The 16,435-nt window shown below is 35.7% G+C and overlaps 2 protein-coding genes across 4 annotated transcripts in view; one reads left to right on the top strand and one right to left on the bottom strand.

Annotated features, from left to right (window-relative positions):
* Positions 1-3,818, top strand: part of Nin (blastoderm-specific gene 25D) — a 41,649-nt gene extending 37,831 nt beyond the window's left edge. Inside the window, exons 4-5 of the mRNA XM_069042822.1 lie at positions 1,896-3,063; positions 3,113-3,818. Coding sequence (XP_068898923.1) covers positions 1,896-3,063; positions 3,113-3,351 — 1,407 coding nt within the window. The 3' untranslated portion in view covers positions 3,352-3,818. The remainder of the gene's footprint in view (positions 1-1,895; positions 3,064-3,112) is intronic.
* Positions 3,819-14,290: 10,472 nt separating this feature from the next.
* The window catches only part of LOC138125366 (uncharacterized), a 46,991-nt gene continuing 44,846 nt past the window's right edge, over positions 14,291-16,435 (bottom strand). For all 3 annotated transcript variants that reach the window (XM_069040635.1, XM_069040637.1, XM_069040636.1), the window contains exon 9: positions 14,291-14,887. In XM_069040635.1, coding sequence (XP_068896736.1) covers positions 14,538-14,887 — 350 coding nt within the window. In that variant the 3' untranslated portion in view covers positions 14,291-14,537. The remainder of the gene's footprint in view (positions 14,888-16,435) is intronic.

The raw sequence follows: 16,435 nt of genomic DNA, 5'->3' as shown, positions 1-16,435 counted from the left end.
CAGTCTAGTGTTCCAACATAAAATCGTAAATGTGTTGACAACAGAACAAAAAAAAAATTGAAATCATTGAAAGTCACCCGGCATTAGTTATATTCCGCCTGTCCCATTCTTCGATCTTATTTCTACGAGAGCAGTCTGAAATGTTGTGAGCCTAACTAACATAGAACCAAGTATTTTTTCCATCGAAATTTTTTTTATTTTATTTTTTAACGTAGTCTCCTTTTAAGTCCATGCACTTTTTATAGCAATGATCTAGCCCTTTAACCCTTTCAAATAGTAGTTGGAATCTTTCTCTGAAAAATAGGTGCGTACGGATGAGTTAACCTCCTCATTCGATGAAAATTTCTGTCCTTCGCGCCAAACTTTAAGCTTAGGAAATAGAAAAGTGGCTCGGAGCCAGATCTGGTGAATATGGTGGGTGGTCGATCAATTCGAACTGTAATTCGTGAATTTTGGCCACGGCGACTGCCGAGGTGTAAACAGGGGCGTTGTCTTAATGCAGCAAAAATTTCTTCTTCAAATGCGGTCTTTTTGTCCCAATTTCTTCTCTCAACTTGTCAAGTAATGATGCGTAATAAACCTCCCTTATTGATTTACCTTTTTCAAGATAGTCGATGAGCAAAATTCCAAAAAACCGTCTCCATCACCTTCCCGGCCGACGAAACCGTCTTCGCCTTTTTCGGAGCAGTTCCACCCTTCGCAGTCCTCTCTTTTGACTGTTGTTTCGTTTCCGGAGTATAGTGATGAATCCAAGTTTCATCGACAGTAATGAATCGTCGCAAAAATTCCGACAAGCTTCGCTTAAAACGCTCCAAAAGAGCCTTGGAAATGTTCATTCGAATTCGTTTTTGATCCAAAATGAGCAAAACTCTTCAGTCAGTATATGACAAACACGAATAGGAATCTTTTTTTTTTGAGAAAGGTTTTAATTCGATTTTTACAAAATTACCAACTATCAACAACTTCCTGACAACCGTTGTCATGGCCGCAAACACGCACATGGCAACGGTTGCCCTGGACAACAGCTATGTACTATTCCGGATACGGAATCTTGGCCAACATTTTTTTGACATTTCTAAAAAAATGATGTAAATTAGTGTCATTAATAAATGACAATTATTAAAAATCACTTTGAAGTTTTTCTTGTGACATTAAAAAAGCAGGGAAATGGCATTATCGAGTCAAAAGTTGGGTTATATTCAATAAAGGCCAGTTCACACATATTTGTCAGTTAAATGTCAGTTGTGGCCAAGATTCCATGTGCGGAATAGTTCACAAATGATTTCGGAACAAATTGAGAGGTTCTTTGACAAAGTCTTTTTAATGAAGATTGCAAATAATCCTAGTCGATTGGGAAAAACTTATACCCATCTCAATTTCCTTAAACTTCTTATTCGTTTTTATTGGTTTCCTTTTATTTATTCAACATTCTTTTTTCTTTTCATGAAATAGTTTTCAACACTTACATTTTTTTCTCCCCTGTTACAACTATTCTTTATTCTTCACTTTACTTCACTTCTTTCTGCCTCACAATAGTTTCTTGCTCATTTCAGTGATAACTTTTGCTATAAATTATGAGTTCTCTTATGTATTACATTATGTGACACGTGACATATAGACTTGTCATATGTCACTTAAGTTTTTGATTCAGAATAAGACAGATAAAGATGGCAGCTGCGCAGATGATGTAAGTCTACTCATGAATAAAATTAAAGGTCCTGTCACTAATAATATTTGTTGTAAAATATTTCTTGTTAACAAATAGAAAAACATATTAGAGTTCATGCAAAGCAAACACACGGTATACGACAATTTCTTGTTAATCTGCACGTACGCATGTTGACCACATTTGCTCTAGTAAAGTTTTTAACCGAAGTTGTTTGTCCGCCCGCTAGGAAAGCGCCACGTGCGAAACAATAAACAGCCTTAAAGCACGTGTACAAGAACTAGAAAAGATATTCAGGGATCTGAGCAACATCAGCAAGATGATAAACAAGAACGGTCTGAGTTGCGACAACTTGAAGAGCGTCAGCGACCAACTGGAGAAGATCTTGAGCGGGAGTGCCGAAGGGCGAAGGTTCGCGGACGCCAGCACGGCCACCGAATCGGATTATTCGTTCGAAGAGGCGATCGAAAGGTACGAAAAACAGAACGAGATCTTGAAGGCGAAGTGCTCCGAGCTGGAGAACTGCGTGGAGCTGTTGAGGAACGAGTACGAAAAGTGCGAGGACTACTGGCAGTCCAAGTTGGACGAGGAGCGCCAGTTCTTCGAGCAGGAGCAGAACCAGAGCAGCGAGAAACTGGCTGATCTGATCAACAAAATGGCGGAGTACGAAGAGCAGTTCGCCAATCAAGACACCGTCGACAACAGACTACCTCCAATCGAAGAAACGGACAATCTGGAGAAGCAGTTCACAGATCTGGAGCAAGAGTACGAGGAGTACAGGGCGCAGAGCGAAAACGAGCTCTTCCGGAAGAACGAAGAGATAGCGATTCTGAAACAGAAGCTGACGGAGTTGGCCCTGAAGGAGAGGGAGCGCAGCGAAGTGGGGGTCCAAGCGGAGGACCTAGACGAGAACGTCAGAATCAGCAACAAGATGAACACTCTGTCGCTGTGCATGGTCGAGTCCACGAATCTGTTTTCCGCAGATGCGATGCCAGTACCGTGGTCTCCATCCGATACGCCGAAGAAAACTGAAAAAGAATACGTCGATGCGAACTTCGTGTGGAACAAGGAAGCGAAGAGCGGGTCGACGACGTCGTTGTCGTGGCAGAACGGAGGCGAACAACCCTCAACGTCGAACTCTTCGACCCTCGAGAAGAACACCACCCCGTGCAGGCCCAAACGGACGCGGAAGCACGACCGCAACAACTGCCTCTACAAGAAGAACAACCAAGACATGAAGAAAAACGAGGAGGGATTCGCGCAAGAACAAGTCATCTCGTTGCCCGTAAGTACCATTCACGGCTTGAACGGACGACTGCACCATTTGGAACAGAGGTGCAGGCAGTTGCAGATGGTGCTAAAGCAGCAGCACTTTTACACAGAGCAAGCTTTGCAGCGTGAGTATCGATCGCGTCGCCGTGCCCTCGTGAAATTTCGTTTTTACAGAATGCCGACAGCACCACCGGGGTGAGAAGACGGAGTTGCAGTGCATTCTTAGGAGCCATCAGGAGAAACTGGAGCAGCAGGTGAGGATCTGCAACGACCAGTTGGAGAGGTTGGCTAGGTCCGATATGCTGGTGAAAGAATTGTACGTGGAGAATTCTTACTTGATCGCTAAAGTACAAAGACTCGAGCAGCAGTGCCACATCTTGGCGCAGTGCAACTCGAATAGTAGTTCCGTGTAGTTTTGAGTAGGTTCAGGTCCGGCCTACGCGGAGGCCTAAGTCGGCTTAAGTGATTGCTTCGCCAAGCAACAATTTAAATCTTTAATGAACGTAGGTTTTATAGTAACTCTATTTTCGGAAGACTAAAGTATATATCGCATACTTAAAATTTGTGTGACGTTTTGTATAATATTCTTGTATCAACAATGTTCATGGTGAATGATTGTATTGTTAATGTTGAGGTGATCACAAATATGAGTATACCTGACTAGTTGAATAAATAAATGATGTAGAAAGTGTATTATGAACTATGAGCAATGTTATGGGTTGTTTATTTTTATATGTATCTGTAATTTTGTTACATATCATTTATTTTACTTATATCCAAAGAACTTTAACACAATCGATACCTAGTTTATTGTTAATATCAAATATTAATTACTAATTTTTAAAGTGTCATATTATTGATAATAAACAATAAAATCGTTTCCATTATTGTCATTAACAATCGTCGTCGTTAATTCGCCCACTACAAGTTGTTTATATCAAGAAAAGGACGTAACACTTTTATTGCTCTCCTTGTAGGTACTTTATTTAACGTACGCACCTCGAATTGGAAAGAATAAAACAAGCCATTCTTTGATTTCTCTTTGTAATGCTCCTTTTCGTCCTCCGTGTTTTTAGTTTGTGATGTTACGTTTCAACTCTGAAATAGGTAAACGGATGAAGAAACTAACTAATGTTTACGCGAAGGAAAGTGGGGCATTCAAGGAGAAAAAGCAAAAATGCGTCCAACAAGAATTACTTCGGGTTCTCCAGCACCTTTAATATCTCTGTCGTCTTGGCAGTGAACAATTTTCAATCCATTTTGCTTAAAATTTGGATTTATTACTTTTGACAACGATCAAGACAAACTTGCATGTCTTGTGCTTAAAAGAAATTGGTAGGTAAATATAAGATAAGATAGGGCCGCTAGTTTTATGAAAAGTATCAAAAGAATTTAAATAGCGAACAAATTTAATCCAAATGAAACTAATGAAAGAAAAAGGGTACATTAAAAAAAAACAAGGTTAGAGATTTTATTATGCATTAAAATGTAAGTTAAAAAGAATCATATAGGTACGGTCGATGGACAAATAAAACTGGGACACTTAAAATTTAATCTATGTAAATCAGACTATTGAATTGTCAATATATTGTCAGTGTCTACTGGGTTATTCTCGGTAGAGTTCCCGCGAAAATTTTATGTTATGCAACACTACATTCTAAAAGCTCAGATTGATAGATACCGTTTTACAAATAAGGAATCAAAGTATCGAGCGATCAAATTAATTTGTAGTCGAGTTATCCATGAATCCGAAAACGTATGTCGTTACTTGAACTCCAGGCTCCAATAAACACAGCTTGAAACATAGGTTAGATGTATAGTGAGGATTTTATTTCGCTGAACATGGGTTTCCCTATGTTCATTTTTTGAATACGCGCGTCAGTGCATTAGACGGCCCAAACATTGTAGCTAGGTAGGCAACCAAACTTGCAACTTTTATTTTATTTTTTAGACGGAAGTAAAGTATTACCTATTATAGTCCATTCATTTTAAATCTTGGGTAAAGTTGTAAACTCAAAACGCCGTAAATTACGAAAGCGGCAAGTTTTCATTGTGTGGGTACTGTAAAGTAGTAATCCCTCTGTTCACATAAAATTGGTACCACGTCGTACTTTCACCATCTTATCGACGAGCAAAAGAAAGAGACCTTAAAGTATCCGCAAATAAAAAAAAATTAAAACACATTTTGCGATCAGTGACCAAAAAAATGTTAAGAGAATGTTGATTTTGTATTGGGAAATTTTGTATTTGAGAAATAAGATTACTAAATAAAGAAATAAGAGTAATTAATAAAGTATCCATTACATGTATACTTTAAAATAAATTAATAAATAAAATAATAAAATACTTACATAAACAAATAGAAAATTAATCGTCATCTGAACCAAATTCACTAGATGATTCACCAGTATTGGCAACAAATATTCCAGCACATTAAGAATAATTTGTTCAGACTGATAAGTCAAATGACCCAAACCACCTGACATATTGAGTAAAATTAACGCACTGAATTCACTTTACACAACACAAGTTATTTCTTGAACGGTACAACTAAGACTGTTAGCGGCTTAGGGCCGGCCGGTCCTGTATTTTTAAAATTCTGGAAAACCCCATTATTATGTACTTTCTGTCTAGGCTTGGGATGTCTTATTATTACCTGCACCCGTCGTATAGATAAGGTAAGCAGAACATATTTATAGTACCTAAAAACAGATGTTTTACCGACGAATGCAAATGTATGTTAAATAATGAGCCGATATTTGTCTCAAGAAAATCCGCGGATAAATTTAACTACAAGAACGCAATGCCCTCAGAAATTTAATGTTTGGGATGGTATTTTTAATAATCAAATTATTGGGCGATTTTAGTAGTAAATTTAAACACAAACATATTTCGACATTTTGATAAATGTGAATAAAAATGTTTCTAATAACTTGACCATTTAACAAATGTTAAATTTAATCAATTTCTTAATGAAGTAGGTACCTGAAATCACGCAAAAACTATTTTTCATGTTAAATTCCTATGGTCAGGTTTGGTAGTTGACACTCGGTATTGAACACAGTTTTAGATTCACTGAGTTTCGGACAAGTGTCAAAGCAGGCAAGTTTTATTACTAAACCCAAGATTTAAAATGAATGGACTATAGTTATTACATTCAAATAACAAGTTTAAAGAGAAACTTTTAATTAAAACAAATATTCAAAGTGACCACCTATTCTTCCCAGCAATATGCCAAACGATTGTAAAATCTTTAAGACTTTTTAATGACATTTAATGACAATTGTTTTATGAGAGGTTGCTTGGATATGTTGTAATTGCTTGTATTGACATGGTTTTTTTAAAACTGCACATAGGGTTGATGTTCAGCGAAATAAAATCCTCACTGTATGTATTAGGCATTCACGATCTTTTTGGGACCGAGTTGGCTATGATTTTTTTCTTTTCATGTTGGACTAACTGCCTCAGTGATGCAACGGATGCAATTTTTTTTCCTGTCAGTGTCTGTTCGACATTTTCTTGCCACCGCATTGCCAGATTTATTATTTTAATATTCGTAAGAAACTAAATGATTTATTAAGTGTGTAAAAAATAATAAATTTCCGTCAAAGGAACAGTCAAAATTGCCAAAATAATTTTATTTTAATTTTATTTAAAATTTTGAATATAAAGTTACAAACTCATTTTCTAAGGAGTTATGTCAGGTATCGAACAAAATCAAATACAGCACTCGAGAGTAAGGCCGCTTTTGTTCACTTGAATTGCATCGTCCACTCCGCTACGCGTCGTGGCCGAACATGCTATTCGCGTGAGCAAAAGCTTTACCTTCCTCTCTCGTAGTGTAAATAACTATTATTACGAGAATCGCCCTCAAATGTCACATGATTTATATTGGCAAATCACAACTCCGAATTGTTTGAATAGCAACCAATCACAATTTAATTAAGCGGAAATTTTCCCTAGGGAAAATTTCCGATGTAATTGCCCTAGGGAAAAAATTTTTCGGGCGATTCTCTTCCGAATATACCTCGGGACAGATATATATCGCCAGAAATTTTTTCTTGCAGTCCAACACTCGTGTTTGTCGCTCAAAATTACCCTCGGGCTGAAGCCCTCGTGTAATTTTCTTGCGACAAACACTCGTCTGTCAGGATTGCTCGAAAAAATTTCCGGCAATATATCTGTCCCTTGGTATATTATATATGAGAATCGCCCGAAATTTTTTTTCCCTAGGTCAATTATATCGGAAATTTTCCCTAGGTTGCTATTCAAACAATTCGGAGTTGTGATTTGTCAATATAAATCATGTGACATTTGAGGGCGATTCTCTTCCGAATATACCTCGGGACAGGACTTCCATGGCAAACTTTTTCGAACCTGATTATTGTTTGTTGTTATGATAACGACCCAACAATCTTAAACATTGACACAGCTTGTAATAAATTGTAGTGCAAAATGGCCAATAAAGTTTTTCATAATTAGGTACCTACCTATTATTTTTTACTATTCATTAACTTATCTCATCAAATTACGCTCGAGGTTTTTTCGTCCAGGATAAAATTTCATTTTTTAAACTCTGATTTGGTTTCTTTTTGGTAAATTGACGACACAAACCACCCGATAAAAAAACGAGTCCGAGGGACACCAGATAAAAAAACTCGTCCCTCGGACTCGTTTTTTTATCGGGTGGTTTGTGTCGTCAATTTACCAAGCAACCAAATTATCGTAAAAAAATTCAATTTTATCCGGACAAAAAAGACCTCTCGTGTAATTACAGTCGATAAAAAATTTCTATTAAACGATTTAATTTAATTTAAAGAGGACAGACCAGATTTAAGAGGTCCGGCAACAATGTACCTATTCAGAAAATATAATCCTAAACTGTAAACAACCTAACCTAACACAAAAAATGTCAATTTCCTTTAGGGAATGTAGTTATCACCGAGGTACTGCCAACAAAATCACTAGATGGTCATAGCCACGTCATAGCCAACTCGGTCCCAAAAAGATCGTGAATGCCTTATAAAGCAAGCCGGTCTCTATTTTAACCATGCAATTAATTTCAGTAATTGAAAAATAAACATGCCACACAAATGTTATGTTCTCGTAAATACCCAATTGCAAGTCAAATTATGCTTGAAGTAGGTAAGTCTTCCTACGTTAGCGTTTTCAAATTCCCATCGAAGAAGATTAGAATGCAAGAATGGATGCGGATTTTGGAACTAGAAAACTGGCGCGTGAGGTCTTTGTTGCTCGTTCCATTAGGTCTAAAATCCATTTTAAATTATAAACCTGTATTGATGGTAGGGTCCATACACCCGAGTGGGTAGCTTTTGCAGTTCTTATTTATTTTCAACAATTCATACTGCACCTTTATTGGTCTTTAATGGTCTCTGTGTACGACTTTAGAAAAAAAATCTTGTCCTGAGCTGTAGAGTGTACAGGTGGCATGTGTTGGAATTTGCAATCGAGCTAATGCAATCAAGGTGAACTAAAAGGACTTCTTTCTTCATTTTGGATAGGATACTTGTTCAGAATACAGGACTATGAAATTTTACTAACAATAGCTATCTTATAAAACAGGATACACATATAGTCTATTTTTTAATCAAAGAACCACAACACCGCAATTTACACCCAAAATACAGCTGACAACATTGTACACTTTTGACATAGGGTGAAAAATCTCATCATATAAAAATTGAGGTTATTAGAGATATTAGTAGCGCAGCATGTTAATAAAGTTAATAACAAATAATAACAACTAATTTGATAGTTTAATAAATGTCTTACTTTGCGAGGCATTTTTAATAACACGTTCAAATTTTAGCTGCAAGTTTGCGTACTTTCAAGGACATTAAAAATGACAGACGTTGGCTGGTATAGCCAATAGATATCATTAAATTCCCTAAATTTGGTAAAATTTTATACCGGGTGATCAAGAAGGACTGTTTAAGTTGGTAGTACAATTAAGAAATTTTTTTAATTCGGTTATTTATAACACTGCAACAGCATATGTTTTGTTGGTTTATTTGACAAATATCTGATATAGGTATATCATTAATAACGACAAGCCACCAACAACCCGAAGTGACTCCTGTTATACGATTTAAAATACGATCCAGTGTTACCAACTTAAACAGTCCTTCTTGATCAGCCCGTATTTACAAACCTAAATCAACAGGTCGTGGTTCTTTGATTAAAAAATAGACTTTAATTACCTTGACTTGGTCACCTGATATACCGAGTGACTATAAATGATTGAAAATTATTTTGTTATGTTGGTAACACATTTGAAATCTTTAGTTGGCGACATCGTTGGCATGACACACGCAATTTTTAAAATTGAAACAAACGTCAAAAAAATCTAAATCGACAATGTACTTCGTGACTTAACCTAACCTAAATAGGAATGATTGACAGATGATGCACGAGAAGACTTGCACTACCAACTGCATCAGTGTTGCCAATCCACTATTTTCCTTCAATCATTTATAGTCACTCGGTACTTTGACTGAAGTAAAGTTGCAATACGAGAATTAGAAAAATCTTTCAGTGATGATTAACTGACAGCTAACAATGACAAAATAGTGAGTGACAGTGAGTGATCACAAAACTTCAAAACTAGTAACTTTTTTTAAAGGTTGGCGAAGCAGCCTTGATAGACGATAGTGGGCCATTCCACAGACCACTTTCTGAAGTCAGTGTCACGGCCTGTTAAAATAGAGACCGCCTTGCTTATAGACATATCAGTCGCAAAAGACATACGGATTCAAATCCATGGATGACTCGATTACAAATTAATTTGATCGCCCGATAGTTTCGTTTAAAAGTCAAAATGACATTTTGTTCTCTATGTAAGGTTATACGATGAAACATTGGATGAAATTAACGTTAGACAAAAACGTTAGAAATAGGCCTATTTGGATATCTTTGAGACTAAACATGTGCAGATTGATTGAACAGTAGTTTTACGGCACTCACCAAAAAAGAGAATCATGTCTGTTTTTTCATCGTTTGAATACATGACAAAATCGTGTACCTAAAACCTACGAGTTTTTTTAATTATGTCAAACTATAAAATGATTCTTATAACCTTACGGAACAAAAACGTTAAACATGGTAGGTATCTAGCAATTTGAGCTTTTGGTATTTTGTGTTGCATAACATTAAATTTTCACAGAAATTCTACGGTGAATAATCCTGTATAAAGTGCGTCTATGATATTTTGAAACGACTTTTTAAACACTAATTAAAATTTTGGATCGTTTATGATGGTCTCATTACTAGGGGATTATTTACCTACCCTGTAACAAAAACTCTGAATAGTTCAAGACTTGGGACCAGACCAGACCAGAAATATAGTGATTTTATGGACTCTGGTCGATAATTTCTTTTACAATTTTGGGGTCACTTTTATTACCAACTTGAAGAGAGTTATAAATCTTCTATGACAGATGTTTTTGAGCCGTCTGAAAATGGACCATCGGAGATAAAGGTAGGTAGAGCCCAGTCGCGCGACGAGTGCCAGAAGTCTATTGCCCTGCCATAACTGACCCTCTCAAGTTAATGTACTCGATCCCTCATAAAATCACTATATTTCTGGTTCCACTTGCGGATTATTGAGGATCGGTTACTCACCACTTTTACGACAATCTTTGTTAGCGGGCAATAAACCACTGAAGTTAACCTATTTATGGTAAAGCCGTAATTAAACCATGCAAATTTGTAAATTTTGACTTATGTGATTGTCATTTTTGTGCTAGTTTTATTTGTCCAGCGACTGTACTTTGTCGATAATATAATAGGTGTTTTTTAAAATTTGGGGTCGAAGATGGCGTTGAAGGGTCGATTGTGAATGGATGCTCGTCTTAAAAACACAGATTTTTTAAACTGCAGACTAAAAACATAAACAACGGAAAACGTGAGGTTAGATTTAAACCGCTGATAAACCACTCGTCTTTAAAAAAAACTGATTTTTCAAACTGCATATTAAAAACACGCAAAAAGTGAGGTTAGATTTAAACAGCAAAATCCGGTGGTGTGTTCACAATCGACTCGTTAACGCCAAAATTAAAAAAAAAAAACGTTATTTTGAAATTAATATCCCTCATAAAAGAACCTATCCAGTTGGACTAATCCATAAACAATACATAGGTACTCTGCAGCTCAATGGTCTTTGTGAAGTACCAGCATAATTTACGGCAATACTTGCTGTTGTGTAAGACCTCTCCAACACAATAAAAGGCACTGATGTCTTTAATCGACTGGAATGGCGAAACTCTATTGGAATACCGAATACGTACAAATAGTGGGCGTAATAGTAGGAAAATAAGGACAAATTTGGCAGTTATGTCACAACTGCTTCAGTAGTTCTAATTAATTTTATTAAAAGCTAAGTCAACAAATAAAAACTCTACTAAGTACTTTTTCAGTACTTAATGTACAGTGCGCTTCGCATCTTTCTTCTCAACAGGAAGCGCGATCAAGCTGACTTTTTTTTTTGATAAGTGACGAAAGCATTACAGCTCCATTGCGAAAAATACGTTGAATATTTCCACCTTGTTTGTCGTTTGCATCAACTTCTCATTACGATACTGTGTTTTCGAAATTACTTTAATGTAATTTAAAAGGAAGATAGACCAGGACATTTTTTTAACCCTGAACATAGTCCATACTTATTTCCTATGTTCAATTTTAAAAAACACAGATCAACACCAGAGATTTTGAAATAATGTTAAAAATTATTCCGATTGATGGAATTGGTCTATCATGTTGGAAACATTGGAAATGTCACGCACATTTCTAATGCTCTGATTGGCATAGAATAACTGCAATATGTGTATTTCTTCTTCAAACAACTTGACCATTTTGTTAATCTGTCAAGTAATTATTTTCGTTACCTTGGTTACGTGATTACATAGGTACATGCATTGACCTGTGTTTTTTTAAACTGAACATAGGGAATAAGTATGGGCTATGTTCAATGTTAAAAAAATGTCCCGGAATATGTATAGGTACTTCGTCCAGTGAGAGATTGGGAGATTTTCTAATTTAGCAGGTTTGTCAGTGGCATGCTGGGACTGGGGCCAAGTAATGTGTTGCTATATCAGTACTCAAAAAATTCGATTTACAGTATTGTTTTCCTTTAAGTTATTCACCGTAATTGAAATAAAAAAACATTACATTTTTTTATTGTCATTTTGACAGCATCATTTTTACGTTAAACCGAACAGTGTACACCTTTGGAAATGTTTATCTCTGCAAAATTCTGTGATATTCTTATACCGTGCGAACAACAATTACTTAGATAAGGGAGACTTTGACAGTACAAGATTTTTCGCGTCTTTGCTGACTCAGCAAACGTCAAACAACTGTTACTAAACACAAAAATGATTTTTACTTCAAAACATAAAAGTTTCATAATGGTGTTGTCAATAACGCTGTTGTCTGTTTGACCGAGTTTTGGCAAACATTTCCAAATTTAAATTGAAACAGGTATATGCAACTAACAATACTTCCATGAATTCCAGACATCTGTGGACATAAGTCCAAAATCTCAAAGGCTTCTTTGATCTAAATAATTGTTGACCACACGGTAGTTTATGGAGTACATATGTCGTAAAAGAGCTTACGACGTACAAATATCTACAAATATCCTTTCACGTTTAGTCCATCAGGTTATAAATATAATGAAATTTAACGTCTGATACTAAAGGAGTTGGTGCACAAAATGAAGAGACTGTTCATCAGCTTTTTGAGGAAGACCGAACGTTGATCATTACTTCATTAGAATCCTTGTTATGTTTACTATTGTAAAAAGTAGAATGCGACGAATTCTAAGAGATTATTGGAGACATGTTTATCATGACATTCGTGTGAAAAATCTCTTGCCTGAAGGTCTTTCTTTTCGATTGCAGTTTTGTAAATGGTTGCAACTTGCAACAACATGATGCAAATTCAAATTTTATAGGTACCTAAGTATTATGACTGAATCTTTTCTCGAGAAAAGGGGGAACATTTAACATCCATACCTAATTATCATGTGTGGGCAGAAGAAAATCCACATGTAATTCGTGTTAATGCTTTTCAACATAGTTTAACATCAATATGTGGGCTGGGATTTTACGAGATACATTATGGCAAGTGTTAATAAACGATTATGAAAATAATGCTGCTGAAACCTGGAAAGTTGACAAAGAGACAACGCATACATTAAAAACCTTCATAAACAAGTCATTAAGGAAGATACTAAAGATACACTGGCCAGACAAAATAAGCAACATCGGATTATGGAACAAAACAAAGCAAGAATCAGTAGAAACCACAGTAAAACAAAGGAAATGGAATTGAACTGGACATACCTACGTGAAGAAAGACAAATGACAACATTGTAAGACTAGCACTAGAACATCGAGCGGTAGGAAAAAGCAAAAGTGGCAAACCCCCCAACAGCTGGAGAAGAAGCGTAGCAAGGGAACACGAGGTAATCGGCTCGAGCTGGACGGACATAAAAACGATAGCGAAGAATAGAGAAGAACGGAAAGACACGGTAACCAAAATCTGCAAAGGATAAAGGGATAGAGGGTGCTTTGGGCTAGCCACTCAACCGCACTAAATCATTGGCCAAAAAACGCGAAAGCTCCATTGGAGTATTGACTCCATTAGGAGTGAAAGGAAATAGAGAGAATGAGAGTTACCTATGTTAGGCTACAAACTGCACCTCGGGTAAAAATCATCCACTTCACTCCCTCTTTGCATAATATTGGCTTAGCAGGAAAAAGTTAAATCAGCCCAAAATACATTATTACAATCAGAAAGGAAATTTCTAATAAAATTATGTAGGTACAACCGGAAAACATTATAGTATATTATGATACAAGTTTATAAGGAAGCCTTTAAAGCACGCGCGACGAGTTTAAGAGCACGACGCGCAGCGGAGTGCTTTCAACGTCGCAAGTGCTTTAAAGGCTTCCTTATAAACTTGTATCATAATATACTATAATGTAAACGTGTATCATACGCTATTTTTTATTATACCTGCACTACAATCTGAAAATTATTTAAAAAAAAAGTAAATTGAAATATTTTTTCCGAAGTAATCTGTGTCATTAATCGTTGATATAGAAATGGTCAATTGTTGTTGTTTCGTTGCCATGTATATTTGTTATAAATTGTGTATAAATGTGTATTTATCATTGTTCAAAATGTAGGTGAATTTGTTGTTACCTAAGCAACCTTTAAAGCTTTAGTGTTTTAAAGGCCTATTTTCGCACGTAGTGTCAAAAACAGGGAATATGATTCAGGTATAATAAAAAATAATTTTCGTCTTAAATAGTGTGTAAAGAAAAATTAGACATTTAACGAAAATATATTTGCACTGTACCTATTACAAATGTATACAAAATGATTACAAAAAATGTGTAAATGCTAAAAATATATGTAATTGAGTAGCATAGTTCAAACTTTTTGACTGTAAAAACATCCAATCGTTAGCTTAATGTAAATGCCTAGAATTTTATTAAAACAAAACGTCTTACATTTTGATGATTATCCTATTATATACAGCTAAATTTTGAACAATATGCTCAAAATTTACTCACAAATACATCCCGTTCACCAAGTAATCGGCTTCGTGGGCGTAACTTTTGCCACCTTTCTTCATCCGCCTCCTGACTCGCAAGCGGCAGCCGATCAGGAGCGCCATTATGCAAGTGATGATCAACCCCAAAGTGAGAGACAAAACTGCCCCACTTGCGGTCTCGGCGACTCCATCCTGGGAAGCGTCGTCTATCTTGTAAGCCACGACGTCCGGATAGTGTTCGTGGGCGGTTTGTTTGTGTTTTTCGATTTTAATTTTGGGCTCGTTCTCGGATGTGGGGGAAGCTGCGTTTTCTTTGGATGTTTTCAGCTCGTGGGCCATTTTTTCTTGCTCGTGGGTTGGATTCTCTACAAAAAAATTCTCGATGAAACAATCAAACAACTTAAACTTCGTTCTGCTCAACAGTACCATGAACATTTTTTACAACAAAAGTGATTGTTTATAGAAAAATTCTTAAAATTGTCCGAATTAAAAACAAAAACTGGAATCATTCACAACATAAATAGAAAAAAGAATAAACGAAAACAAATTTTATTTAAAAAATGATTTTCACTCGAGAACATTCAGCAACACAGAATCCTTTTTTCGAGATGAAAACCGCCATACATAACTTCTTTTCAGCACGAACATTGGTATGATTCAAGCTACGTTGTACGTTTTCAGAAATTTTGTTTGGTCTGTTTTCTAGCTCACTTGATTAATATTAAAAAAAAGTCTTAAAAAAGGAATTGTCCGTGATAAAGTTATTAGAGATTTGAGAAACAAATTTCGTTAATAATAATTAGGTAGAAGATTATGGGGCGTATTCTGTAACTGATAAAATTTTAACGCCCCTTTAAAAATTACAGAATAGGCCCCTATATCAACTCTATTTATACAGGGTGAGTTTGAAAGTTGTGTAGATATTTTAACAAGTGGTAGAACTCCCAATAAGTAACTATTGAGTCAATAATGTCTTATACAAATTTTTATGTTTTTCGAGAAAAAGGGGCTAAAAGTTTTTCAAAAAAAGTTTGGAAGCCACTGAATTTTATGAAAAAATGGGTCAAAAAAAATCATACTAGACTTTTTTTGTTGTCATTTAATTCAAAATTAAGTCACTTTGACAAGAATCTCAATCTTAATAGCTATTTAATAAACTAGTTTGTTAATGAAGGCGATTAATAATCGAAACTGTTTAAAGCACGAACGAGTGTAGCGAGTGAGTGCCTTTAATAGTTGAGATTATTAATCGCCCATTAACAAACGAGTTGATTACAACATTTTTTCGTTGACCGCAAACTTTTTTTTCGTGACAAAATTTCAAATTAAAGTCAAATCAAAACCAATTTCATCTTTATCGATAAAGATGAGACCTTATAAAATACATTCATTCTTTTTTTGTCCTCGCTGTAGGCCATTTTAAATTTTTTTAACATTTTCTATTCACTTTTCCACAAAGAGTGTCAGAAGACGTCAATTCCATTCACATTCAATTTCACGTAAAAATCACGGTTGCTAAGAAAACCTAGTTACCTTTGAAAAATATGACAGGCGAATTATAACCAAAAAGGTCGGCTTTTGACATTTTACGTTTTCAAACTTACCTAACCTATTTAAAAAATATGACCGTCAAATTTCAAAAAGGCATCTTTACATGGGGAAAAAAACTGTAATAAATCGACTTCTTGATTTTTGAGGTGTACTCTATAATGTTGAAATTAATTGTACATTATTCAACATATCTTTTAGTTATTTTTCCTGGAATTTTCTACAGGGTTATTCTAAATGATTGTAGTCGAAGTAGGCCATGCCCATGTTATTACATTTTTGCCGCTTTCATGTGAACTGTCAGTTTTGTCGCTGTCACTGTCATTTTTTAGGTGAAAAGTGCGGTGATGAGAATTGTATTTATT

The sequence above is a fragment of the Tenebrio molitor genome, chromosome 3, assembly GCF_963966145.1.
Source record: "Tenebrio molitor chromosome 3, icTenMoli1.1, whole genome shotgun sequence".
NCBI classification, from domain to species: Eukaryota; Metazoa; Arthropoda; class Insecta; order Coleoptera; family Tenebrionidae; genus Tenebrio; species Tenebrio molitor.
Note: the sequence above shows the minus strand (reverse complement) of the source record. Positions and strands in the feature narration are given on the sequence as shown.